Source organism: Topomyia yanbarensis, chromosome 2 (assembly GCF_030247195.1).
Source record: "Topomyia yanbarensis strain Yona2022 chromosome 2, ASM3024719v1, whole genome shotgun sequence".
Classification (NCBI taxonomy): domain Eukaryota; kingdom Metazoa; phylum Arthropoda; class Insecta; order Diptera; family Culicidae; genus Topomyia; species Topomyia yanbarensis.
This window is the reverse complement of record NC_080671.1, coordinates 174,545,883-174,572,808: the sequence shown is the minus strand read 5'-3', so window position 1 is coordinate 174,572,808 and position 26,926 is coordinate 174,545,883. Positions and strand designations below refer to the sequence as shown.

General features: G+C 39.1%; 2 protein-coding genes across 14 annotated transcripts in view; one reads left to right on the top strand and one right to left on the bottom strand.

Moving 5' to 3' along the window:
* Positions 1-14,186, top strand: part of LOC131682173 (phosphopentomutase) — a 207,858-nt gene extending 193,672 nt beyond the window's left edge. For both annotated transcript variants that reach the window (XM_058963450.1, XM_058963451.1), the window contains 5 exons: positions 7,872-8,117; positions 8,199-8,609; positions 8,665-8,873; positions 8,929-9,460; positions 13,432-14,186. In XM_058963450.1, coding sequence (XP_058819433.1) covers positions 7,872-8,117; positions 8,199-8,609; positions 8,665-8,873; positions 8,929-9,460; positions 13,432-13,534 — 1,501 coding nt within the window. In that variant the 3' untranslated portion in view covers positions 13,535-14,186. The remainder of the gene's footprint in view (positions 1-7,871; positions 8,118-8,198; positions 8,610-8,664; positions 8,874-8,928; positions 9,461-13,431) is intronic.
* Positions 13,586-26,926, bottom strand: part of LOC131682172 (cGMP-dependent 3',5'-cyclic phosphodiesterase-like) — a 157,831-nt gene continuing 144,490 nt past the window's right edge. For all 12 annotated transcript variants that reach the window (XM_058963445.1, XM_058963442.1, XM_058963436.1 and 9 more), the window contains exons 10-13: positions 23,756-23,914; positions 23,365-23,693; positions 22,891-23,308; positions 13,586-22,832 (exon numbers count right to left, since the gene is read on the bottom strand). In XM_058963445.1, the coding sequence (XP_058819428.1) occupies positions 22,521-22,832; positions 22,891-23,308; positions 23,365-23,693; positions 23,756-23,914 (1,218 nt within the window). In that variant the 3' untranslated portion in view covers positions 13,586-22,520. The remainder of the gene's footprint in view (positions 22,833-22,890; positions 23,309-23,364; positions 23,694-23,755; positions 23,915-26,926) is intronic.

Sequence of the window (26,926 nt, the reverse complement as noted above, 5' to 3'; positions counted from 1 at the left end):
TAGCTTTCATGTGTCCATCGGGTCTTGCTGACGCAACTGCTGGATGATAACATCCTGTTCTTTGGCGGTGAAACATAGGGTGCGCCATCTTCCGCACCTTGGGGGTCATTCGGTCCCTTTTCTCTTGCATTTTCGATCACGTCCATGTCGTCATCGGTACTGCATTCATGATATTCATGGTCCGATGTTCTTGTTTGTTTCTTGTACTTACGGGTCGCTGTTGTAAATCCTTCGTCATCGGTATTTGATTCTTTATTGCTGGTGTTGGTTGTTGGTTTAGAGATATTTGGTGTAATCGTTGTTACTTCGCTGTTTGAAATGACAGTTGGTTTGGTGGTACTGAGCCAGATCGTTGTTGAGCTGGTGTTTGTTACTGTCTGGTCCGCAGTCGTTGGATTAACAACCGGTTGTGGTTTAGCATACGATGATTGCATACCGGTTTTGGTCGTAGCAGGTGGAATTTCCTTAGAAGTCTCTGCGCAAGGTTTTCTGTGGTGTAGCGGCTGATCACAATACTGGCATGTAGGAATTTGCCCTAGGTACGTGATTAGTGTTCGTCGAGAATACTCAACACGTCGAGGTGATGTGCATGTAAAAGTCAAGTAAGAGGGAATAGGTTTTGTCGGATGCATTCTCACCATACGAACGCCGTTACGGAGTCCTGGGAAGAAGTTCCTCCAAGTATCTTCCGTAACACTATTCACCTCTCCGTATGATTTTTTTGATAACGGAGGAGCTAGTACGTGGTGCCAGGTTATGTATCCTTATTTCAATACTGTCAACATCTATATACGTCAGGATACTGTATAAAATGTCATTACATTCGACGACGTGTTTCGTGTTGTTCTGGGAAGCGAATGATTCTGCTTGACTAATGTTTTTGAACATAATCAGTACCACATGACGTGAATGGTGGAATTGCATCGCATTAACTTCTGCTACGTTGAGCTTCAACATTTGCTCCACTTCAAGAATTGATGGTCTTACCGGACATTTCGAGTAGTCAACAGCAACACAGTTTGCCCGCAACGGGACGTACTCTTGGTTTGTATTGTCACTCATTGTTTGTTCACGTTTCACACACTATGTAGAAGGAACCAATTTTTGCTTTTGCAAATAGACCAAGCGGCGCGCGGGTAAATTTGATTACTTGCCCTGCAGCAGCGGAGCGATTTCTAGCGTCTGGACTGAGCGAGATGAGAAACCGAACTGAAAGGTATTGATGTGTCTATTCCAAAAATGTTCCAAACTATTAAATTAAATATTAAAATTATGACCAAAGTTAAGAAATATATTTTTAGAGAGTTAATCATTTTTAGTTGATTTTTCATTAAAAAAAACTACTCAGAAAAAAAATCCTTTAAAATCATTTGTGATTTTTCACGTGAATTTTAAACCTAAGATCAGGAAAATCTGACGAAAACTGTTGATGTTATGGCGCACTGAGTGAAAATCGTTTTGCTTTTCACACACAGGGGAACCCGGGGCTATTCGGACCTACCCAAGCAAATCGTCCTTTTAAGTGGATAGATGTGAAAAAAATAATCGGTCAAAAGTCCTAATTGTTAGTTTGAAGCCTAAGCTCCATTTTGGTGCCATAAATTTTCATTTGCACCACTCCATGGCAGCGCTAGGTGGCGATTTGCAAAACTCTACGTTTTTACATCCTTTTACAATGTAGGCGTAATTCGGAATTCCCTACGGGGCAATCCAGACCGTCAATATTTTATTGTTTTTTGTACAATGTAATTATATTTACCTATGAAATATTTATTAGAGAAACTCCTTAAGAAGCAAAAAAATAAATAAATTCCGTTACAAAAACTTAATCTGGTTAGTCACAGCTGTCGATTGGCGCATCATGTATTGTCTTTGCTGTGCCGTGTGCAATCACCTGCGTAACCGCAAGCCGCTGGAGGGTGTTTGATAGAATAGAGGGTCCGAATAACCTCGTACGCTCATTTCGCACAAAAGCGGTGCGCGTCTTGAAAATATCTGTGTGTTCACCCAAACAAAAATCATTCCATAGAATAAGAACCTCAAGTTTTCTAAAATACTTTATTTTTTTCACTTTTATTTGTTGCTTTAATCAGAGTTTTAGAATTATAGTGATTTTTGTTTTGAAGATGGCAAAAAAATTAAACACGCTGTATCTCCTTTCTAAAAGAAATCAAAGAATTGGATTCTGCTGTCAAAATTAACGTTTAAAAATAGCGGTTCCACAAATATGTACGACAGTCAGAAAGTCGTACGATTTTCTGAGAAATCGAGGGGGTCCGAATTACCCCCGCTGTCTTAATAGCCCCGGGTCCCCCTATCCTTTGATTTCATATAAGATTACACTAGTTTACAAAAAATTAAGTTTCGAGAAGTACACGAATATCTTAACACTCAATTTCTGTTTCAAAGAAGTATTTTCGAGTTGTTTTTCCCAAAAAACGTGTTTTTGTGCACTTTTCATTAATTTTTGCTCAGATTTTTTATTATAAGAAAACTATTTTTTCATATTTTCAGAATCTAATGTGACAGAGAAATTATTCACACGAATATCAATTACTGCACAAGATGGAATCTTTTGTCCTGTTCATCTTCGCCACAAAGGAAAACTCTTAAGCGGCCGTTCATATACCACGTGGACAAAAACCTTCGTTTTCAACCCTTCCTCCCACTCCGTGGACAAGCGTGGACAATTGCTGTACTCCTACCTCCTCCCTACGATGTCCACGTGGACTTTCCACATTTTTTTCGGTTAGTTTAATAAAAATTTGGTTTTCAGAAAATTTGCGTATGTGTTAGACTGCTATGGCGAAGAAGGACTTAAAAATCGTTCAAACTTCAACCACAAAATATACACTTCTTTAGTTTTTTGTGAAGTTTCTATGAAAATACGTCACTTCTGAACGACATTATGATCTTTTATATTTTCGTTTTAAAGATTCATCTAATCCAAAATTAGTAGTATTTCACCAAGTCACAGAAGATTGAATCAAATGAGACAGACAGATTTTTTTTTCTAAGATTTCATTTCGCTCGATTTCCGCTGCCTTTTTTGATGATAGTTACCATCATACACTATGCTGTTATAAGCATTTTGACTATTTCAAAATCTGAAGGTAAGCGCTCACACCAATGACGATACAAATTTATTTCATTTTCTCATAAAAGACAAAAATATAATGAAAAGTTCACGTGGACATTTCCGATGCCCCCACCCCCCTCCCCGTGGACAAGCATTGACTTTCTTGTAACCCCTACCCACCCCTACATTGTCCACGTGGTATATGGATGACCCCTAACATGCCTTTGGAAAAACAATTATTTTCAAGGTTTGATAAACATGTTCATCAACTAAACTATGATACAGTTTTTACAAAAACCCAATAGCCTGATCCATCAATCAATTGACACGCATTTCAAATTGTGTTGTTTCCCATGAAACCAAGTATTGTTGCATTGTTCAAAAATTATACTTCTTCGAATGTGATCCAACAAATATTGTTACTTTGATTTTTCCCGTTGAAAATTTTGGTAGCTTATGTTTAAAAAATTTCAGCCGGAAATTCTTGGGATTATTTCTCATTCAATGACATGTTTTCATCGAAAAAGATATTCGAAGGTGCGGACCAAACGAACTACAGGTATTATCAAGGGATGCTGAAAACGCCCCGCTAGCAAGAAAAAGAATCCGAGTCCGCACTGGTAAATTGCGTGCGCAGGATTCGATGAACATGATTTGTATTTCATTATCGTTTTTACAAATATATTGAAAAATCCATGAATTTGTTAACCTTCTAAATGTCGCGACATTGTATCTCGTACAACACCCGTAGAGCACGAAAAAATAGACACATTTTGGGAGTTTTTCTTGACGCAACAAAGTACGTAATGAATCACATAAAATATTTTTTTCGAGTTATTCCATTACAAGATGGCGGCTGCGAAGCATTTTGCCCCATGTGCGCTTTTTTTTCGAAGGGGTCCACGGCCGGAAAAATATCTACCGTAATTTTTGATCTAGAACGAACGAAAAGCTGAACTTTTTCTAATTCCTTATGACAAAAGGTAGCGACTTACGAGGATTTTTTCGACATTTTGATTTTTTCGCGAAATGGCGCACTTTTGAAGGAAAAAAGGCCGAGATCATGAAAATCGTCACAAAATAGTAAAAAAATTAAGCAATAAAAAAATAAAACGTACGTCACTGGAGAAATCAATTTCGAATATGCTGTGCCAGCTGAAAAAATGTGGTTTCGAGAAAACGCGGTTAAAGTTTTCGGTACACTCGGGGTATACATAAGAAGCGTTGCATTAGAATTGAAAATTTGAACATTTATATATTGTTGTTGTCTTCCATTTATTTTGGATATCATTTATAACATCCTAAACTAAATTTTATACCAATAAATAAAAATACTATTTTTTTTAAATTCCACTGTGATGTAACCCTTTAGGAAGCTCCAGCAAAATCACGTTTGAGCATCAGCGGTGCTTATTTTTGGAGCCATTCGCGTGAATACCGGAGGGTTAAGCTCGTGCGTTGAGCCAATAGACGATCTGAAAAAGTTTTTTTTCAACACCGATGCTGAAGCAGGAGCTTTTTGACGGCTTTTCGTGACGTTGTCTTCGACCGAAAGTGTGATTCGGTGAAAATTAGAAAGTCTGCTATGTCTGCTAAGTGCCTCATTACATCCGCATTTTTCCTCCAGTTTTTGTGATCGTTAAGCATAAAATTCGTGTGAATAATTTATCTGTAACATTTGATTCTGAGAATATGAAAAAAAATGTTTCTTATAAAAGAAAAAAATAATGTGTAATTTTCAAAAATGGTCAAAAATTTCGCCTTTTCCGACTTTGGTTGCAAGTAACCCCAAAAGAATTTCCATGTGGTCTACACATACTATTTATTTTTGGAAAGGGTAAATCAGTACCTTCTGAACTGTATGTACTATTTTCCCGATCAGATTTTTATGCGTAAGATATAGAGCAAAATGTAAAAATATACGTAAAGGCGCGTTTTTCGAAAAAAATCTCGAAAACGATTCTTCGAGAGAATAAAAATGACAATGATTTTCGTGTTCAGCGACGCAAAAATAGTCTAGAAAACACTTTTTCTCGCAACTTTATTTTTCTTGTAAACTAGTGTAATTAATGCAATATTGTGGAACCCTCCATAATAGGGTCAAAATAGGCACTTTATCCTATTCAATGTTATAAATGGATTGGGGTATTAATTAGATTGTTATTATTAGATAGTTATTTTTGAAGCAGGTTTTTTTGTATTTTGGACTCTCCTCGTCAGTAACTAACTTAATGCAATTAGAATGCCCAAACCAGCACCGAATTGGAACTAGTTAGACACTAAAATTCAAAAAATTCTCTAGTCATTCTTTTCATTTATTTAATTAATTTTGCTAGTTCGATACAATTTAGTATTATTCAATTTTCATTTCAGCTGAATAATTTGATTTATTTATTTTATTAATTTAATCAGTTTTTTCGAGATTTTCTCGGTGCATGACTCAAAACAGTGTTCATCTCACGTCTAATTGGGTGCCAAATTCGCGTGAGTTTTGCAAACTAATGAATTATCCAACAGTGATATGTATCAGAAGTATCTCATGTTTATGTTTATTACCTTCACCAACACGCCCCTTGGCCCCAATGGTGGTTGCTTAAACTAATTATATTTTAAAATTGCCAACATTTTCGCTTTTATCGCATTCCGCGTCCGGTTGAAGTCAAAGGCCGTCGCCACACTGTTAAAAATTCGCTGGAGTCCGGTAACAGCGCTCTGGCAACCACAGTTGATTCTCCTGAACGGAACTCGCAGAAGAGAGTTATTACGTAAAGCTCGAACGCGGGCTTGAAGATCCAGACGTCCGAGTATTGTAGGGCAATCCACTCTGGCAGAGAGTAAGTCCGAGACGAACTCCCTCCGAATGCTGAGTGTATCTAGGTGTATTTTTTCATAGCTCGGCAGCTGAAATCTGTTTCGCCATGGGAGACGCCGAAGAGCGAAGTGTATGAACCTGCGTTGGACAGCCTCGATTCTGTCAATCCCGTTCTGGTAGTACGGATTCCAAACAGCAGAACAATATTCTAACGTTGAGCGGACCAATGCGCAGTAAAGCGATTTAAGACAATATACGTCCCTGAAGCTTTTCGCTATTCGGGAGATGAACCCAAGCTGTCGTGATGCCTTATCCACGATGTATGAAGTATGTGGTTTGAATGTCATTGCCGAATCCACGATGACTCCGAGATCTTTGATGTGAGAGTGTCTTGAAATGCTCGAGCCGAATAAATGGTAGTTAAACTGAGTCGGATGGCGTTTCCGCGTGAACGTAACGATTGAGCATTTGCTCGGGTTTAAAACCATTCTGTTTAGATCACACCACGTACTAAAGCTGTCCAGTTCCCTCTGAAGAAGCTCGGCATCGGTTTTATCCCGTATTTGTTTAAAAAATTTCATGTCGGCGAAAAAAGGGCGGGGTCCTTGTAATGTGATATTGACGTCATTAAAGTAGAGGAGGAATATTACTGGACCGAGATGGCTTCCTTGTGGTATGCCGAATGTAGCGAAGAAGGGTGCAGATAGACAGTCCTTAATGCTGATTTGGAGTTGCCTTCCATCGAGGTAGGAACGAAACCAGCCCAGAAGGTGTCCATGAATCCCGAGGATATTGCGATATCGTGGTTGATTTTGTCGAAGGCCGTAGATAGGTCCATGTAAATAGCATCGGTTTGCAATCCGTCAGCGAATCCATCCATTACATATGTTGTGGACGAGAGCAGGTTTGTCGTTGTCGATCGGTTAGGCGGAAACCGTGTTGGTCGTCTGCAATGTAGTGTTAGCAGTGAAAGAAAATAGGATATAACACAACCAGCTCGAATAGTTTTGATACGGCACTTAAACACGAGATTCCCCGATAATTATCAATGTTCGATTTGTTTCCTTTTTTATGAACTGGAAACATGTGCGCTGCTTTCCAGTAGGAAGGGAATGTACCAGTAGTGAGTGATAGCTCGAAGACTCGCCGAAGTGGATCAAGAAGCCGCTGATGCACTTTTTGACAAAAATCGAGGGAACACCATCTGGACCCGGGGAACAAGATGCTTTCAGTTTGGCATTTGCTGCAAGAATAGCAGCATTATCGACACAAATTCGGTTGATGGTTCGTCCTAGAGAAGGAGTTAAATCTTACTGCTAGGTGGATTAAATCCGTTTTTAGTGATGTGATCTGCAAGCTTACAGTAGTATAGGTAGAGATCGGATTGGTTCATGTTCTTGTTTCAGTGCGATGCATGCCTTACACCAGCTATCGCCAGTGGAGCAAGCCCCATCGTCACGTCATCGTTTCATCGGGATGAGTTGGATGCATTTCTCACACATGCACACATTCCATCAAAACTGCTGTTGATGTGTGAGAGCGTCTACATAAGGTCTAAGGGCTTTAACGCTTCGCTGACCGTAGGAATGAATCATCTCGACTTTTTTTAAATCATTAAATTTTATTTATTTTTACAACATTGGTTTGTTTGGGTCGGTTTCGAAATTTATTCCTAGAAAAAAAATGGATTTCTTAGGAAAACAAAACTCCTATTCCCCTTAAATTCGTAAAACATCTTTCGAAACGAAAAATGGAGGAATTTAAAAAATCTAGTTAAAATCAGTTTCATCAGAAAAGTAGGTTTATCAAACCAATATATAACCAATGTTCAACGGTTCATTGAAGAGTAGCCCAGTGAGTAAATTTAGAAATGTTTTGCTAGGAATCCGCGTATTCAGTTTCACAGAGCGCGCGGAGATCCTTTTGCACGTATGTACCTTCCAAAATAATTAACATGTATTTTATTACCCCGTCTTACAGATTCGCTGAGCTAAGTGCTTGCGTTTTTCTGACCGCGGGCATCCCCGTGTGGTTATACAGCCGGACTGTAGCCACACCATTCGTGCCGTTCGCTGTACAGGAGTTGCAGTGTTTAGCCGGTATCATGGTAACCGCCTCTCACAATCCCAAAGAAGACAATGGCTACAAAGTGTACTGGACTAACAGCGCTCAGATTATTTCACCGCACGATAAAAACATCCAGGCCCATATTCTGCAAAGTTTGGTGTAAGTCCTCATATATTTCGTGATTGCATATATCTTCTTTGCTAGTTTCTTAAAGTAATAGATCAAAATTTGTTTCTATAGTCCGCTAGAATCATCTTGGAACTTAGATTTGTTAAAATCAGAGCAACTGAAAGATCCATACGATGAGATGAATAAGCTGTACTTCGAAAAACTAGCAGCCAACGTTCCGAAAATTTTTGTAACCGATTACAATTGCAAAAGTACGCAACGATTTGTGTACACAGCAATGCACGGTGTTGGGTATCCATTCGTAGAACGAGGCTTTAAAACCGTAGGACTACAACCGGTGATAGCAGTCAACGAACAACGGGATCCGGATCCCGAGTTTCCTACTGTTAAATTTCCCAACCCAGAGGAAGGAAAGTCCAGCTTGGTGCTATCGATGAAACTGGCAAATGAGTCAAACTGTGATGTGATATTGGCGAACGATCCGGATGCTGATCGGTTAGCATGTGCTGAAAAGAACTCGAGGTAACTTTTTAGGATTATTATAGATAAAGCCAACAAAATGTAAATATAATTTTAGCACCGGTGAATGGCGTGTATTTACCGGCAATGAACTGGGTTCGTTGCTAGGCTGGTGGTCAATAAGATGTTATCGTGAACAGTATCCTGACAAGAGTTTGAAGGATTGCTATTTATTAGCTAGTACGGTTAGTTCCAAAATGTGCCGATCAATAGCGAACATCGATGGTTTAAACTTTGAGGAAACGTTGACAGGATTCAAATGGATGGGTAGGTACAGTATAAATATCGAAACCATACATCAAATAATATATTTTATATGCAGGTAATAAATCGGTCAACCTTATGACTCAAGGTAAAACCGTACTATTCGCATTCGAGGAAGCCATCGGTTTCATGTGCACTCCAACCGTACTAGATAAAGACGGCGTTAGTGCCGCCTGTCAGCTTGCAACAATGGTTTGCTATCTGCGAGCTACTAGCAACCAATCTCTCGCAGACAAATTGAACGAATTGTATGATATCTACGGCTATCACTGCACGGTAACATCTTACCATTTTTGCTACGATCCGGTGGTGATTGAACGTATATTCGATCGAATTCGGACCATGGAAGGAACCAACCATGGCTATCCGAAAACGATTGGTGGTGAAAAGTATGCAATCTTATCAGTTCGAGATCTTACCACCGGGTATGATTCCTCCCAGGAGGATGGAATAGCGTTACTGCCGTCGAGCAAAAGCTCACAGATGATAACATTTTCGTTCGAGAATGGCGCGGTTATTACACTGCGTACCAGTGGTACAGAACCGAAAATTAAATACTATGCTGAGATGTGCGCAAAACCTGGCCAAAGGTAAGCTTAAAACCCTTTTATTATTTTATCAAGAAGTATTATTGTGTCATTCAAATCTTTTAAAAACTGTTAGATATTTAATGGTACGGAATCTTTTTAACGAGTACTATCGTTTAAAAGATTCCGCGAATGATACGAAAATCCAAAATCGAAAAATATACAGCACTAGCATCTACTAGCATCTTTGCTAAATCTTCATGGAAATAAGCTTATTCGAAATATGATGTGGAAACAAAACATTCCGTTTCGAGCATTTTCAGATCAATGTAACCGTGCATCATACGTAGGAAAATTAATGGTAACTCTACCGTTCGCATCATTAACTTGGTACATTGAAGACGATTTTAAACCATTCCATCTTTTAGTGCCTTTTTGAAAATAAATCTTCTTTTTGGGGACTTATTTTGACGATGTGCTGTCAAGCTATTTTGACCATCATGTGCGTAGCAATGCTTGTCAACAAGTAATGTAGATGCTGAAATTAACCGGTTTCGTTCTTAGAATGTTGGCATCCAATGACCCATCCGTACCCTCAAGTATTCCTCCGGAGCTATGGGAATCGGCTCTCGCATTGGAAATCGATCGGTCAGTTGCGGTGAAAACACTCGGCCTGTCGTTCAAATTCAAAATACCAGCAATGCAAGAGTTGGATGTAGTCACTAAACGGGTTGTCGTTTGCAAAATGTCTTTTCGATCCGCTTGACCTTGTCGGACCTTTAAACGCAAAAACATACACTCTGGGCAAAAACATGACATGACATGGGATGAGAAGCTATCAGAGGAACACAGTGTTTGGGCAGACGAACTACCGCTCAGATATACACCTACTTCGTTCAACAGAAATTCCACCTCTGGTATTATTCAACGCCAGACGCGAATATACACTGCTTTTGTGACGCGTTCAAGCGAAGGATGTTGCGTCTACGTTGTTTCACCATGTGAGACTGGAGGGTCTCACTCACGATTACTTACTTCCAAAGCTCGTGACGCTCCGCTACGTACTTACCGCTCAGGCTAGAGCCTTGTTATCTCTTGCGGTATGCAGAAGCCGTCTCCACTCCACTCGGTCCATTGCTGCTTGTCGCTAGCCTGTGCTCGCTGTGCGCCCTGTTCCTGTAGGGTCGTCCTCAAGAACCATCTTCAGACATTCTTACGACGTGTCCAGCCCACCGCAAACGTCCTATTTTTGCGGTACCATAAAACGGGGTATCTTTGATCACCGGGGTAAATTTGATCAAATGAGACGTTTTCAGTAATGTACAATAAGATGATTCCTTCGAACAAAATCATCGAAACAAAATGCAAATCACATTCTAAACATGTTCAGCATCTACCGGCAACGATTACTTTGTCATTTGATGTACCTTTTATGAACACTAATTCAAATTGAAAATGATACAACTTTCATGCATCGTTTCAATCTGTTCAAACAATTGCTTGTATATTAATGAAATCAACCAACTTCAACCGTAAATATTTTTTCCCAATAATTTATCTAAAAATTCTGAGATTTTTATTGCTAACTATTTTATTTCGACTATTTTCCCGAAAAAGTTCGATAAAAATCGTTTTTATCCTTCCAGGCAATTTTGTTTTCTTACGAGACGACACAATGTCGGGCCATGAAATCGCCTGCAGATATGCAATTTACACAACATTTGGAGCGTTATTTCTTATTTTGATACACATATTTTGCTGATCAAAGTTACCCCAAAAACAACGAATGAAAATTTACAACAAATTTATTTTATTTTTATAGTAAAACGAAATAAATTACCAAACAGTTTGGACGTTTTCAATCTATGGCTACCAGTACTTGTTTAAAAAATGCAAACAGTTACATCTACCTGATTTGAAGAAAGTTATTCGAAAAAATGAAGAAAAACTGATCAATGTTCCCCCGTTTTACGGTATGTGCGATGGATGGTTCATCTAGCACTTGATGCAACTCATGGTTCATTCGCCTGCGCCACGTTCCGTCTTCCATCTGCACGCCCCCATGGATGGTACTCAATACCTTTCGTTCGAAAACTCCAAGGGCGCGTTGGTCTTCTACGAGCATAGTCCAGGTCTCGTGGCCGTAGAGGAACACCGGTCTAATCTGCGTCTTGTAGATAATCAACTTCGTGCGGCGGCGAATTTTGTTCGACCGGAGCGTCCTCGGAGTCCAAAGTAGATTTCCCGCCAAGATCCGTCTCTGAATTTCTCTGCTGGTATCATTGTTAGCGGTTACCAGTGAGCCTAAATACACGAATTCGTCGTCGACTTCGTCACCGTTAATCTAAACTCGGGATGGGAGATTCACATTGTCGTCTCTAGAACCTCTTGCTCTCCTGTATGTTGTCTTCGAAACGTTGATGGCAAGTCCAATCCTTTTTTCAGTCTGATGTACGTATTCGACATCGCCTCAAAGCTCTGAGCCATTATGTCAATGTCGTCGGCAAAGCTAAGAAGCTGGACGGACTTCCTGAAGATCGCGCCACTCGTGTCTATCCCCGCTTCCCCTTATTACATCTTCTAACGCAATGTTGAACAGTAGGCACGATAGACCATCACCTTGCCGTAACCCTCTGCGAGATTGAAAGGGGTTCGGGAGTGTCTCTGGTACTCGAACAACGCACATCACCCGATCCATCGCCGCTTTGATTAATCGTGTTAGCTTATCCGAAAAAACGTACTCGTGCATTATCTGCCATAGCTGATTTAGATCGATTATGTCATACACCGATTTGAAATCGATGAGTAAATGATGTGTGGGCACGTTGTATTCGCAGCACTTCTGCAGAACCTGCTGAATCGCGAATATTTGATCCGTGGTGGCGCGGCAACTCATGAATCCCGCTTGGTAGTGCCCCACGAACTCCCTTGCAAATGGTGACAATCGGCGGCAAAGAATTTGGGAGAGGACCATGTAGGCGGCGCTAAGTAGTGTGGTCGCTCCGCTACGAAAGCAGACAATTCTTAGACTGGAACTTTGAGCCGCATTCTTGGGAAACCAACTGATCGACCACCTTCGCCGAACAACCGAGTATTCGAAACTAATCACCTACTGATTCTATGATTGTGCTCCATTGGATCAAATCGCCATCAAACACCTGGAAGGCTTTCGTCTCAAATCGTGTGGTAATTCAGTGTTTGATCGAATGATCGCATGTTCCCAATGAGTTGAGTCCAGCCAATTGGATCTCTCGTGGAGCCCTAGCAAATCAACTACTTGAATACAGATTATGGTGGCATGGGCCAAGCCCTTCACTACTCCCATAGATCAATGGCCACTATGTGTTATTTTTCAGCCCTCTGCGCAGGCAATTTAACCCTTAAATGCATACTGTTGCCATTTGGCAACATACCGAACTCCGTGATCTAAAGCCTTAACTAGAGGTATATATCGTATCCATCCAGAAAAATGAATACCAAGGAAAAATGAGTTTCATGAATTTAAGGGTTAAGATGAACGTAGTCGTCGCTTTTCTCTAGAGCCATTCTGTCCCATCGTTGTTCGACAGGTACTCCGATCTCGTTAAATTGATCAAGACTATTTCATTTTGTTATTATAGGTTCTACAACAACGGGAAGCAAGTTGCAAGTTCGCAAGTGGGGAGAGATTCTGTTTGCGAAATTAATATAATGTCACTTAGTTCGGTCTGACTTACCGACCATATATCAAGAGTCTGTTCCCACTGCTCTGTCAAAATACAATTAATGTTTTAACGATTCTACAACAGTTTTGAAATAAATTGATCAAATGTCTCGCCCAACGACCCCTTCGTGATAAACTGTCGCTAATAAACTATTAATGATAGTAACAAAGGAGCTTATTTTTCCAAAATTTTCTAGTAAATCGCACACTGCCGATATACGCATAACTGTGCCATGCGCAATGGGAGCCCCTATACACACAGGGCAATTATGTGTCGAACGGCAGTACACCACTTTACCACAATTAATGTTCTAATCGGATTTATTTTCAGGGACTGGGAAGCTTCGCGAGAAACCCTTCGCGACATGGTGGACTGTATCGTTGATGAACTGCTCGAACCAGCAAAGAACAATCTTACTCCCCGCTCGGATTAGAAAAAAAAATCTCGGAAATTTGGACGTTTCGAATTCAGTAAATCAAACGGGTGACGCCTCTTATGAGCTTATCTATGTATTTACTGCTCTCTTGTATCTACTTGTTTCAATGTGTCTACTAGTGTCCGATAGGGTTCTACTTTCGTGCTTCACGTACTTTTCTCAAAATAGACAGTCACTGATTCCGAACAGCAATCGGATACATGTCCATTGTACAATAATACAGATCGACAATTCTACGTTAAGCTATCTCACAGTTTAGTAGTGTTTTATCTATAATAACAAGAAATATCTTAAAGCTAGTTCACGTTCGGGGTTTGCGACTAAGACAGATAGTCCACATGCTAAAATGTAACATGCTGCAAGTGAGTAATTGAATATGTTCCATTTATTATCTCGTTTGTTCATCTAGTAGACCTGCTAAGAGAACGAAAAACCTTACCATAGCTAAAAGATGCAACTCTAGTAGAATCTTAACCTTTTATTTAGTCCCAGTTATGTGGAAATGCCACATGTGTTAAACGCTGTAAGTATTGTAATGTTCAGGTATTACATCTTTTGACCGACGACAAATAAATATGCTTGAACTATGTAACTAAACCCATCTTTGTGATGCGATTGAAGTAATAAATTGAAACTGAATATCAACCGAGTTATGTATTCTTGCAATTTGAATAAAAAATAATATAAACCTCATCCAAACATGTGAGATATCACGGCGTTTTACATTCGTTGATTATTGTCATCATCCGAGCTGTTGTTGGATCTAAGTTTTCTATGAGTTTGAAATTTGTGTGTTTAGTTTCGAAGTGTGGCGGGGAACGTTGTTTTTAGTTTTATTTATTTGATAAAGCTGTTTTCTTGCAAAGTACTGTGATCTGCGCAAATTTAAAACCCATTTTTTAACAAATTGTTAGCATATGGCGATATCACGTGTTATTCACTTCCTAAGGGGGTCTGGTTCTGTACGGAGTAATGCGGTATTTCAAAGCAATAAAGGTTTCTTAGTCATGATAATATCACCTTTGTCATTTCCCTAGTTGTCATACAGCTGTAGTGTGCCATTGTCGCGAAACTGGCAGCACGGAACGATGAATATAGAGTAAAAATTTCTGAAGTGCCCCCCCCCCATTTATCACAAAGAGGTGAATTTTGCAAAACATGTTTTTATTTTTTTGTTTAGGTACCCCTAGACATCTTCGTGAAATATTTTGTCGATATTCGAAATATTTATAGTAGTTCTAGTTAATTGAAAATTTATGCACCTTATTATAATATTTTTTACAGCCAAAGCTTAATTTCGAATTGCACCAAACTTCACTGGTGGTTTAACAAATGTTTGGTCTAGAAAATGTCGAAAAATGGTTTAACAAATGTTAACTATTTCTACTATTTTTTAAACAATTTTTCAATAAAATGCAGTTTTAAATGGTTTCTTCACGCGATATTCATTCCGTTTAAGTTGTAAAATGTTGCATATATTATCAGCTTTGAATTCCAAGAAAAAAAATTTTGAGCGAACATAAGATTTTTAAAATATTTGATTTTTTGTGTTACCCGGCATTGCGAAAAACAACGCGACTGTTTCGCTTGCGGGTGAGATTAGTTGTCTCACGTCACACGCCGCGCAGAATAGGGCCGATTGTCGCTAAACTAAATCAGTCGGTAAAGCTCCGCCAGCAGAGGAATAATATGATGCAATTAGAAAGCGTCTAATCCCACGATTTGAGTTGACTGCACAATCGAAACTGGAAAAATTGCTCGGTTCGTGCGATTTCGGACCTACACACCGTCTTGCAAAAATGTAAGAAATATCTTCAGGACTCAACATCGACGAAGCACTGCTGGAAATGCTCTTCTTGCAGAGGCTCCCTACAAAAATTCGTCCCGTTCTGAGCATTAATAACGGAAGCCTCTCAAAACTGACAGATCTCGTTCCACACGCCGCCGCAGTAAAAGCACTCGAAAAACACACAATAGCTTTCTGATCTACCGCACAGACTGCCGAAATCTGAAAGCACGTCTAGAGAAAAATCATTCGCGATCAGCGGCCTGCAACCGGAACAACGAAACCATCTGTTAATTTTACCTTAAATACGAAAATCGTGCCGAGCAGTGCCGTAGCCCATGTCAGTTCCGAAATTCACAAAACTAGTTCCTCACACACCCGGGACCAGCGAGGTGAGCGCAAAACATAGTCACCGACTACAGATTTTCGACAGAACTGCCCACAAACGATTTCCCATCGATACAGGCTCCGATGTGTCAATCATACCAGCCTCAAGAAACGATAGAAGCCGCGGACCATCGCCCTTCCAGCTTCGCTCCGCGAATGGATAAAAAATTCGAACATTACAGAAACCAGTTGTTAGAAACCGAACTCAGATTACGTCGTAGATTCTCATGGAACTTTTTGTTGGCCAACGTTACTTTCTTTTTTTATTTTAGAGGTTTTAATCTTAGGCTCATTTGCCTCTTTTCGAGTTAGGAAAATCTCTTTAGAAAAATTTCTAACCCTTTGTGCGGGGTTGGGAATCGAGCCCAGTTGAGTTGCGTACAAGGTAATGGATTTACCAACTACGCTATGCCCGTCCCTCCAACGTCACTAGGTACAAAATTACATGCTGTTAGGAGCTGGATGACACCCACTATCTTTGATGTTACAAGAGGAAAGCGTCCGACCATCCATACCGCAATTTACTTTCAGAGTTTCGTGCGATCGCACCTCCCCTACCATGTGCTTAAAAAATCATTATGATGAAACGCATCACATCTAGACAACCGGTCCACACGGTCTGCAAAGCCCGTAGAATGGCTTCGGACAAATTACGAGCAACAAAACCGGAATTCGAATCAATGATGGAGATTGGCATTTGTCGTCCGTCAAAGAGTAGCTGGGTCACCCCTCTCCATTGTGTCCCCATGAAAAATGGCGATTGGCGGATCGTCGGCGACTACAGAAGCCCAAAATCGTATGACCGTACCAAATCGCTACCCTGTATCTCACACGACCTGTTAAAGAATTTTCTTGGTAAAGGGAATTTCACAACTCTCCATATGGTTCGCGCTTATTATTATATTCCCGTCGAAGAAAGCGATATGCCAAAGACGGCTGCCATCACTCCGTTCGGCCTGTTCGAGTTAACTAGGATGCAATTTGGGCTGTGTAATATCAGTCAGACATTCAAACGTTTCATGCACCGTCTCTTCACCGATTTGGATTTTGTCGTCGTCTTCTTTGATGACACTAGTATATAGCTTCAGTGACAGAGACAGACCATCAAGAACATGTACGAATCGTTTTTCATCGTTTGAATGAAAACGGACTAGTGCTCTATCTGGATAAGTGTAAGTTCTCTCAAAAAACTTCGATTTTTTATGAGGTGACATCAGCGAACGCGGTATCAAACCTCAAGCGGAACATGGTCAAGTTGTCGTCGAATATACAAACAACCGACAACGGTGAAAAATAATCGTAAATTTCTGGCCTTGTTAAATGGATACAAACACTTTTTACCCCAAGCGGCAACATCGCAGAAACCTCTTCAAGACTTAATTCCAGGTAATTGTAAAAATGACACAAGAATTTTTTTTTATTTCGATTATAGAGGACGCCTCTTCGGGTTAGAAAAATCTCTTATGAAAATTTCTAACCCTATGTGCGGGGTCGGGGCTCGAACCCAGGTGCGCTGCGTACAAGGCAATTGATTTACCAACTACGCTACGCCTACCCCTGACACAAGAAAGCTCTTGTGGAATCCGAACACCAAGCATTCCTTTTCGCAATGTAAGGAAAACTTGGCCAATGCAACATTGCTACAGTACCCAGATTCATCGAAACCTTCTGGCCTATCAGAGTATCTCTATAATGATTTGGGCCGAATTTGAACATCGTGGTAACACGCCAATTTTCACTGTATAATGAATGAATTCATAAAAGTATATAAAACTAATTGGGACTGAATTAGTTATGGAATTTGAGTTTCAACTTCGTCTTATCAGAATCCGACACTAACTTAGTGACAGGACTAAGCTAGTGCCGGATTTGGGCGAAAAACATTTTTTCTCTACTGAGGAGAAATGGAGTAAAACTACATTTTCGCGTTTGGGTCATAAGACCTATAACTAAATTAGTTATTGAATTTGCGTTTTCATCCAATTTTTTCTTCTTAAGGAGAAATATAGTATAGTGCATCTTACATTGGCTTGCTAAATAAATCAAACCAATATTTCGATATCACTGGTTCTTCTCAGTTTAAAATGAACTCCTTTCCTTGTGAAACATCATGCATGACTAGAAATTTGTTCAGGAACAGAAGTTGTGCTTCCGTTTTGTGGAACTATCCGGCGTTCAGTCACTATGAGACAAAGTCGAAACGCTAATTCCATAACTAATTTAGTTATAAGTCTTACCGCACAAGTGTGGTTTTACCTAATTTTTCTCATAGGAAGAAATATAGCATAGTGCATCATTGGGAAAGCCCTGAATGAGCATTGGGATAGTTTGTCTGGAGAAACCTGGACACTACTGCAGTCATGCACTCTATCAATACTATCTAGTCCTTAAAACGGATAAAATTCTTTCTCCCATCAGGAAGCGTCGATGTCTTAGAATGGTCTGCTATCAGCCCTGCTCTAAACCCAATAGAGGACATTTGGGGTATTTAGTTTCAGCGTGTACTTGTTGTGAGCTCGTTGTCGAATAGTAGAGCCAATGTAAGCTCCAAGCAAATCAAGAGATAATTTGGATAAATAACATCTTTTATAAAGAAGAATCAGTTAGAGGAGGTTATGAAACATCCAAAGCAAAATTTTAACATGGATGAAACTGCTGTCCGCACGATTCCAACTCGAGACGTAATACTAACAGAAGCTGATGGAAGACAAGTTCATACTTGGGTCGGCAATTCAGACAAAGAATCCAGAGATGCCAGATTTGCAGACATGTCTGCAAATTCGCAGACTTAATTTACGCTGCAGATTTTTTCGATGACGCAGATAATTGTAGATGACTCCGATTGGACCCAGATATTTTTTTCTCTACCTGAGAAATGTGTTTCATCGATGGCTCCTACGTGGAAATATTCCGTTTCCAGTTATCATGTTCGTCGATGGACATTCATTACACGTATCGCTTCGTGTAAGGAGAAGAAGATGGTTTTTATTTACTTTATTAACACAATCCAAATTACCTCACCATTGGATGTCAGTTTTTTTAGACCCCTCAAATAGTCGATTGGCTAATTGAGCATGCAGGGGATCTGCTACCACGAAGTGAGATTGCTACGTTGCTTTATGTAGTAGTTAAAAAATGGAAAACCTCGAACGCACTTTAAGTAACATCTATGGGTTAATTATTCGTCACTCTTGTGTAGAGCATCAGCATCTATAGATTCTGCTTTTGGGTACAGATCAAATCGCGAATTGTCAAGTGCGCAGCAAACTACTGGGGTCCAGGAAAACTTGCTAATAAAAATTCAAAATCATATGACACATCAGCAAGTGGATGATTTTAATCTCATTAATCCCTCCTGAGTGAGTGGCTGGGCAGCGCGGGGGATACTGTTTTTTTTGTCTGGCAGAGGATTAAACTTGTACAAAACAGTTCCCTATTGATACCAACACAGATACCAGTACAGGCACAGATGTAAAAGAGGAGTTTTTTCTAGAAGCAGAACCCTTGTTCAGAGGCTTCGACGAAAGCCGATCATTTTTTTACATTTTTAACTGTGCATTTTTATAATCTAATAAGATCAATTTTCTCCAGTATCAATTGTCGAAACGACCCCATTAGATCTGTCTCATCGTCCAGCCGAGCATCTGAACGTATTGGGTGCAGTGATGTACCGATGGGAAAAATTCATTCTTCCCGTGTTTTTATTTTTGGGTTTTAACCGGGTTTTTTCCCAAATCATTTTAACCCGGACGAAATATGGGTTTTTTCGTTTTATCGAATATATGATGTTCATTTAATGTTTTTAACCTTTCGGCAGTCGCTCTAGTGCACTGAGTACACGCTGCTCTGAAAATCTAGCGAAATCGTCTTAAGGCACCAGCGGCTGCTCGTTCAGTGGGCCATTTGCGCGACTTCCGGAGAGTTAAAGAATCTTGCATTTACATTTGAGAGACCGAAAATAAAAGTCGCAAGGATAAAACATACTTTGTAGAATCTACTCCAGATATCTTAGCATATAAAAATCGAATATAAACATCAAGCGTAAAAATCGGACAGAGATCCTTGAGCATGAGAATCGCTTAGTATATTCTCACCCGAAAAAGTCGGCAAGGATGAACATCCAGTATAATTCGCTCACGGGAAATTCCGTACAACGTTACATTCAAGATTAAAAGTTGTATAAAGAAAAGTCCTTTTTAGAACCGGATATACTTTTTTCGTTTTTAATTCTGTAAGACATAATCGAAAAACTCCTGGCCGATTTTTAAACTTGAAGTTTAAATCTATTTTTCACATTCTAATATAACGGGTTTCGGTCCTTTCCATATTTCAACTTGTTTCATATAATATTGGAAACAATAGTCATTGTTACTCAAACTAGTGAAAATTAAAATAATCGTGTGATGCCCAAACTACTTTTATTCTGCTTGTTACTCATTTTAGGGGTTGCTATACTTTTAGCGAAATGAGGTAGGTATTCATACAAAATACCTATTTAGAAATAATAGAAATAACTTTAGAAAATACCTATTTAGTTCGGTGAAAAGTAAAAGTGAGTAATATGCAGAAAGCGAGTGGCCTTGACAGTCGTCATTAGTATGAACCGTAATCAGAACACTCACAAATCGCAATTCTTTCGGCATCAACCACATCAGCAGCAGTAGAAAAAATGTTTAGTACGTTTAGGTGGATTCACAGTAAGAAACGCAATCGACTTAGCCCAAAACGCGTTGAAAAGTTTTATCACTTATTCAACCATAATATTTGTAAAGAAATGTTGGATCACCGCTATAGCAATGATTCAATCAAGGAAAACCATTCAGAATTCATATACATGCAAAACTTTATGACAACAATGCTCATAAATAAAATAAAAGTGTTTGGATAACAATACATTACTAATATATCACAAAATTGCAAAAAACCCAATCTTCCCGCGAAAAAACCGTTTTAACAGGGAAAAAACCTTGGGTTTTTCCCCAAAATTATAAAAACCCGATTTGGTACATCACTGATTGGGTGAGGTGTTTTGCCCTCCTAAAATATTACAGAAAGCTAAATCAAAAACAAGATCGAAGCTTGGTGTGTTGCTTACGATGAGTATCTGGAATATTAAAATGACTGAGTTGAATGAAAAAGAAAGAAAGAAAACTGAACGACAAATCAAGAGAAAACTCCAAGCTGACAAAAAGGCTTAGCTGAAATCTAGGCGCCCAAAACTGAAGATAAGAAGAAAGAAAGAAATCAATTCTGCAATAAATTCTGTAAGTTTTCTCTCAAATTCCACTATTTACACCAGTATTTAGTTTATTATATGGTACACGGTGTTAGAAATTATTTTGCCCGGTATTCGGAATCATTCCTCTGAGGTGCGCGGTATTAGGCATATTGACGTGAATGATTTTCTACAAGAATGTATAGCAATGAGTAGTATAATTTTTATTTTTCATATCAAATATATTTAATGTGAAGTGAGCTATCGCGATGGTCACAACCATTTATCGGAAATTTGAATTTTTGGATTCACTTTTTACTTGAAACGTTCTTAACCTCACGGTAGTAGGGCACGTTACGGTTCCTGGGCAACCATGTGAAGAAGAACTGTGCAGAACTGTCCAGTAGATTTTGAGTAATGATGTACACCGCAAAACAAGTTTCCGACGAGGGGCTTCCGGAAATTCACGGTTATTCGTTCAATTTTCAGTATTTTACAATGAAATTTCGAGAAAATATGTCCCATATAGGAGCTACGGGTACACATTCCCCGAGCAATAAGGAAGAACAGCCTCTCAACTATAACGCGCATGCGAAGCCGCAGGCGTGCGGTCATAAGTGTAACCATAAAGCAATGCACATACCGACTAGTGCAACGGTGAGAAGATATGTGTGATGTAATTGCACATAGTTTGCAGAAAGTGGTTGTTCAGATAGCCCGATGATAAATAACAAACAATTATAATCATCCAGGAATTGTATCAGAAATCTGTCCATATCCCATCATAATTCCAGAGCAAGCAATTTCGGGTTTTGAAACCAATTGAGCTCAATCATTTTCAATTATTTATTGATCATAGCTTTCATTTATCACCAGTAACTTGCATGAAAATACTGGTTCACATACAAAAAATTATACCGATAAATACTGATTTTATACCGATATCATATTAAACCATTTAACAATATGGCAACCGAATTCTCATCATTCCAAAACCGGTATATAATTCAGAAGGGATTGTTAGAAAACGTTCTTTCACGTTCATCCAGCACTTTCAGTCGAACTAATCACACAAGATTTAAGCGCATATCAGGGCATACGCCACAAAACATATTCTCTGTGGACTTTGTTTTATACCACGTTCACACTAAGAGTTAAAACGTGTTTTAACGCTATCTTGATGACATTTTTCTTGTTGCTAATTGTTATAACATGTTTTAACTCTGTAGTGTGAACATGGTATTACCTATTCCAATTCGGCAACATCAACAGCGTTGGTAGAAAAAAATTCATAGTGAATATTTTGTTGTGGCGTGCACCTCGTGTACGAACAGCTTTAAGCTGCATAGGTAGTAGATGGAGAAGATCTGACGGAAAGTCTGCGTTTCGAATATACATTGATTTGAGCGTTCGCCAGCAAACGTTGAAATTGTATGGCTATCAATATTTTAAAATTCACTAGATTTACTAAATAAAATAAAAACTCCACTGATTGGTAGGCCTTCGTCTAACACTCAATTAAGACTAATCACTAGCTTTGAGACATGTCACAATCATGTACAATAATCCTATGGTGGGCCATGTGGAAATATCACCTAGTCCCTTGCCCCACATCCATTGTTACTACTTTTTTCTGCAAACTCGCAACACTCGGTGCCCCCGGAACAGGTAGCGTTCTCTTTTTGATGTACCCAGTGCTCTCGGTTGCTGTCAATTGTCGTCAGAAAGGATTCTGTTTCGGGAAATATTTGTACTAGCATTTCAAAGGTCGGTCGAATAACCGTAGCGAGAAACTCGATCTGTAGCACCGGGATGCAAGCTTTTTTGCGATCCATCATCGTGTCCGGCCGGAGACCCATTTGTCTTTCCAAGTCACCTTCGGCGAAAAATTCCGCATACACTAGATGCTGAAACAGAATGATAATCAGTTTCAAGATTAATCGGGCATTAAAGGTCTATACTTACTGCCACGTGTTGCACCGTTGGCCATGATTTGATTTGATCGCTTAGATCACAGCAAGTGATCAACAGCGACAATAGCAGTCTTTGGTTGGAACATTCCGATATGTTGTCTGACTGTAATCGTTTCAAATGCGGCACCATTCGAAAGTGATTTGCCAGGTCAGTGGCCAAAATTAAATCTTTCAGATAGTCTATGCATTCCTTGAATTGCTCCGTCGAGAGTCCATCCAGAATTTTGCTACTCGGGTCATTTATTATGTAAATAGCCTGGGACAAATGATGTCTTTCATTGACGCTACCTTCACTGCTGTACAACCGTGCCAGCGGGCTGCTGGACTGCGTTTGATAGGTGTTGGTGGTACCCCGGTGGTCGAGGTCGTGGCAAAATGCAGCAATCAGAAACGAGAATCCTTGCATTTTTCTGAAATAAAATGTACGATTAGCGATTATTGTAAATGTAACAGTAAAATCTATTACGTTATGATGCCTCGCTCAATCAACCGTAGGTTCATCATCAATGCGTAAGCAAAGTGGGCGACCGAAAAAGCATGCCACCAATTGTGATAAGGGGTATCCCGGTAACCTTTCTGCACCATTAGAATGAATCTTGCTAACTTATCTTCGTGGATTTGAAAAGTGGCTACGAAATCGAGATCGGTGAACATCCGCATAGACAGCTGCACTGATAGGGCAAAATCTTTCACATCGCGAGGACAAAATTCAAACTTCGGAAAATCCACCGTGTACTGATCGTACTGATGTGTATTCGCTCCGTCGAGCACATGCTGTATTTCAGTATCGGGCACCTGAAAACGAAACAGCAATAACTAATCAAAATCAGTTTAATAGCGGACAGTGAAAACGCTACCTTCATGTGGTACAGGAGCAGCTCTTGCGAGAGTTTGTATCGAGCTTCTGCCTTCTGTACTTGTTTGTGGACAAGGGCATGCATGATGCTGATGCCGCAGTAAACGGAGAACGCAGTGGCCACCTCTTCGTCACACTTGTCAAAGTGGAAACCGTTGAACTGTAATGATTGAAAAGAATATTTCAGGTACACTTTCTAAAAAATGATCAAAATTTATAATGTACTTGATATATATTAAACATTCGGAAGAAATATTATTTCTAGAAGTCATTATCTAAACGGCAAACTGAAGCATCAATCTAGAATTTTTTTTTGGTCTCCCGAACAGATTTTTTTTCAATAATATTTTATTAGATCTCCAGCGAAAATCCAGTCCAAAATATGTTAGCCTAAAGGAAGTAATATTAACAGCTAAACGGTAAAAAGGACATTCCAACAATAATCCAAAGCATATACACAAACATGATCCTTCATCATCTATTTCAAAAATTAATCGCATCATAAATCATGTATTAAATTTCCAATCTCGAACGAGCTCGTGAAGCTCGAAAATGATATATCAGAAGACGGAAAATAGAGAAACCCGGAGTTCGGTTGGAGTGTGCTAAAAGTGGAAATAGCCCGGACCTCAGTCCACTATGAAAGTTACGCAATACTCTCGCTAATATCTCGTATTAGCTGAGTTATCAGAAGTTTTCCGTCATATTTTATTCATCCGATTACTTCCGTTGTTTAAAGAAACAGTTTTGAGATAAGCATACCAAAACACTTAAAAGCATATTATTCGCCCCATTACGAAAAAAAGGTTTTCGTTAACCGCCCTACTGATTAGTAATCGTATTTTTTTCATATCAAATAAGTTAGAATTATATTCAGTTCCAAAAATTTTCAAACACCTCTTATTCAAAGTTATGGGTGCGTTTCGACTTCGTCTCATCAGAAACAGACACAAATTTATTGTCGGAATAGATTAGCGCTGGCTTGATGCTAAATCCCTAAAACGGAAACACACTTTCGTTTCAATCGAGCGACTGGTCAAACGTGATGTTCCGAATTTTTTCTCCTTAGGGAGTAATTTAGCATAGTGCTTTAGCATTGGCCTGCTAAGCCAAAACAAGCTTCAGCTTTATTGTTTCTTATCGACATAAACAGAAGTCGGTTTCTGATGAGACGAAGTTGAAACGCACCCACTACTTTATTAAGTTAAGATTTGTGCCCTTTACGTACAAAGAGTGGTTTCACCAAAAAATTTCCCTCTGTGGAGAAATTTTGATGTTTACCCAATTTGTACCCCTTAGGGAAAATATAGCATAGCACATCTTTCACACCACTAAATCGTTTTTGAAGCACCGCAATTAGATATAGGAGAACTGTGGGTAAAATGAATAGTGGGGGAGGGGTTGGGGGTTAAATGAACAGGTAGCCAAATCAAGTCAATGTTTGATAACTTTAGAACAAACTTCACAGAAACCTGACCTGTCATGTATTCAAAGTGTATTGAAACCATTTCTTTTGATAAAAAGCTGTCAAATGTGAAATAAATACGATAAAACCCAAAATCGGTGTTCATATTTGTCGCTGATGTTAAATTCGGCATGTAGAAAATAAGGTCTTTTGAGGTGAATTTTAATTTTATTTCGAAAATGGTGTTTCATCATAGTAATTGAGCCTCTTGGAGATACTTCACCGCAATGAGTAGGGATCAGGACAAAATGGCTCAATCGGAACGGCTGTTTGAAAATAAAATGTCTTTGGGGGTAAAACAGGCATTGCATTTATCGCTCATATGAGTAAATGCGCCCGGATAATTTGCTACTGCGACAATAAAAACTCACATTTTCACACGAAAAGTTATAGGCACTCACACAACTTCTCTGGATAAATAAAACAGCCGGAGAATGAGTTTATCACGGTATCCTCTTTGCGTTCGCTGCTTTGCTGTCGTTATTCCAAAACACGAAAAAACAAGTCTATCATACTTCTTTGCCGCTTTTCTTTGTAATTAAGTGTATTTTTGAAGTTTTAATTGATTTCCACGAAATTAAAATTTTATCACCTTCTCCGGTGAGAAGGAAAAAGTCAAATAAATTTTATCCGGAAAATCATTCTCACGCTATTTGTGGAGACGGAGAATTTTGCGACTCATCTTATCTCGGAAAAGTTGGACATCGGATAAGCTTCTTCTCGCGTGAGTGAGAGAGAATTACAATGCCTGGGGTAAAATGAACAGGTTGTAGTGGGGGCAATATGAACCATCTTGCCACTCCAAGTACCAAGTCTCAAAATTAGTTGGAACTTCAAGTTGGTATATCTTCACTGTTCTACAACAGATCCTAAAAGTTTTAAAACCCATAGATAACCCCAAGTTTGTAGATGTTTTTCGATTCCACAGGATTTTGGTTAATATTACGTCTTAAAAAGTTAATTATTTCATGACAAGTTTTTTTGCTCACAAAATGCCCCGTGTGTATGCAATGCTCATGATCCGCTGAGACATCCGTATTGCTCGGAAAATACTTTCCAACGCTATGCATTGCATACACACAGGACATTTTGCACGTCACTAGAAGGTGTTAATTTTACCACCACAGCATGATCATTTTTCCTTAACGCTATGAACATGTCTCATTTTTGGACATAATGTTTGAAAAAATGCTTTTATGTCGAGGTACTTCCACCAAATATGTACAAAACAAGCCTAACTAGAAACACATAAGGTAATTGTAGTTACTCAATCACTTGTTAGAAAACAATGATTTTGCTTAACGTGTTAATTTTACCACCAGTTCCCTTAATTTAGTTCGTTTCGACATTAGAAATAAATTCAGCGTGCAATAATTACTATTGAAAAAATATAATTTGTCCAATAAAGACAAAATATTTTCTTTTGAGTGAACCTAATAAGTAGTATTAGAAATTAGATTTCTAATACAGTCAAATATCCAAAAAAGGAATTCAGTGAACAAACATTTATTTTTAAATGTATGCACTTTAGGGTGGCAGTTATTTTTGCGATGTTGGAATTTTAACCATCGTCGGTCAAAAAATGGTTCAATACAATGATTAAAAAAATTGGGTGAAATTAGAGTGAAATTGGGCATTAGTGGAGAAGTGAATGTTCTCCACTAAGGAGAAATTGCTAAGTCAAACCAAATGCTCCGATTTCATTAG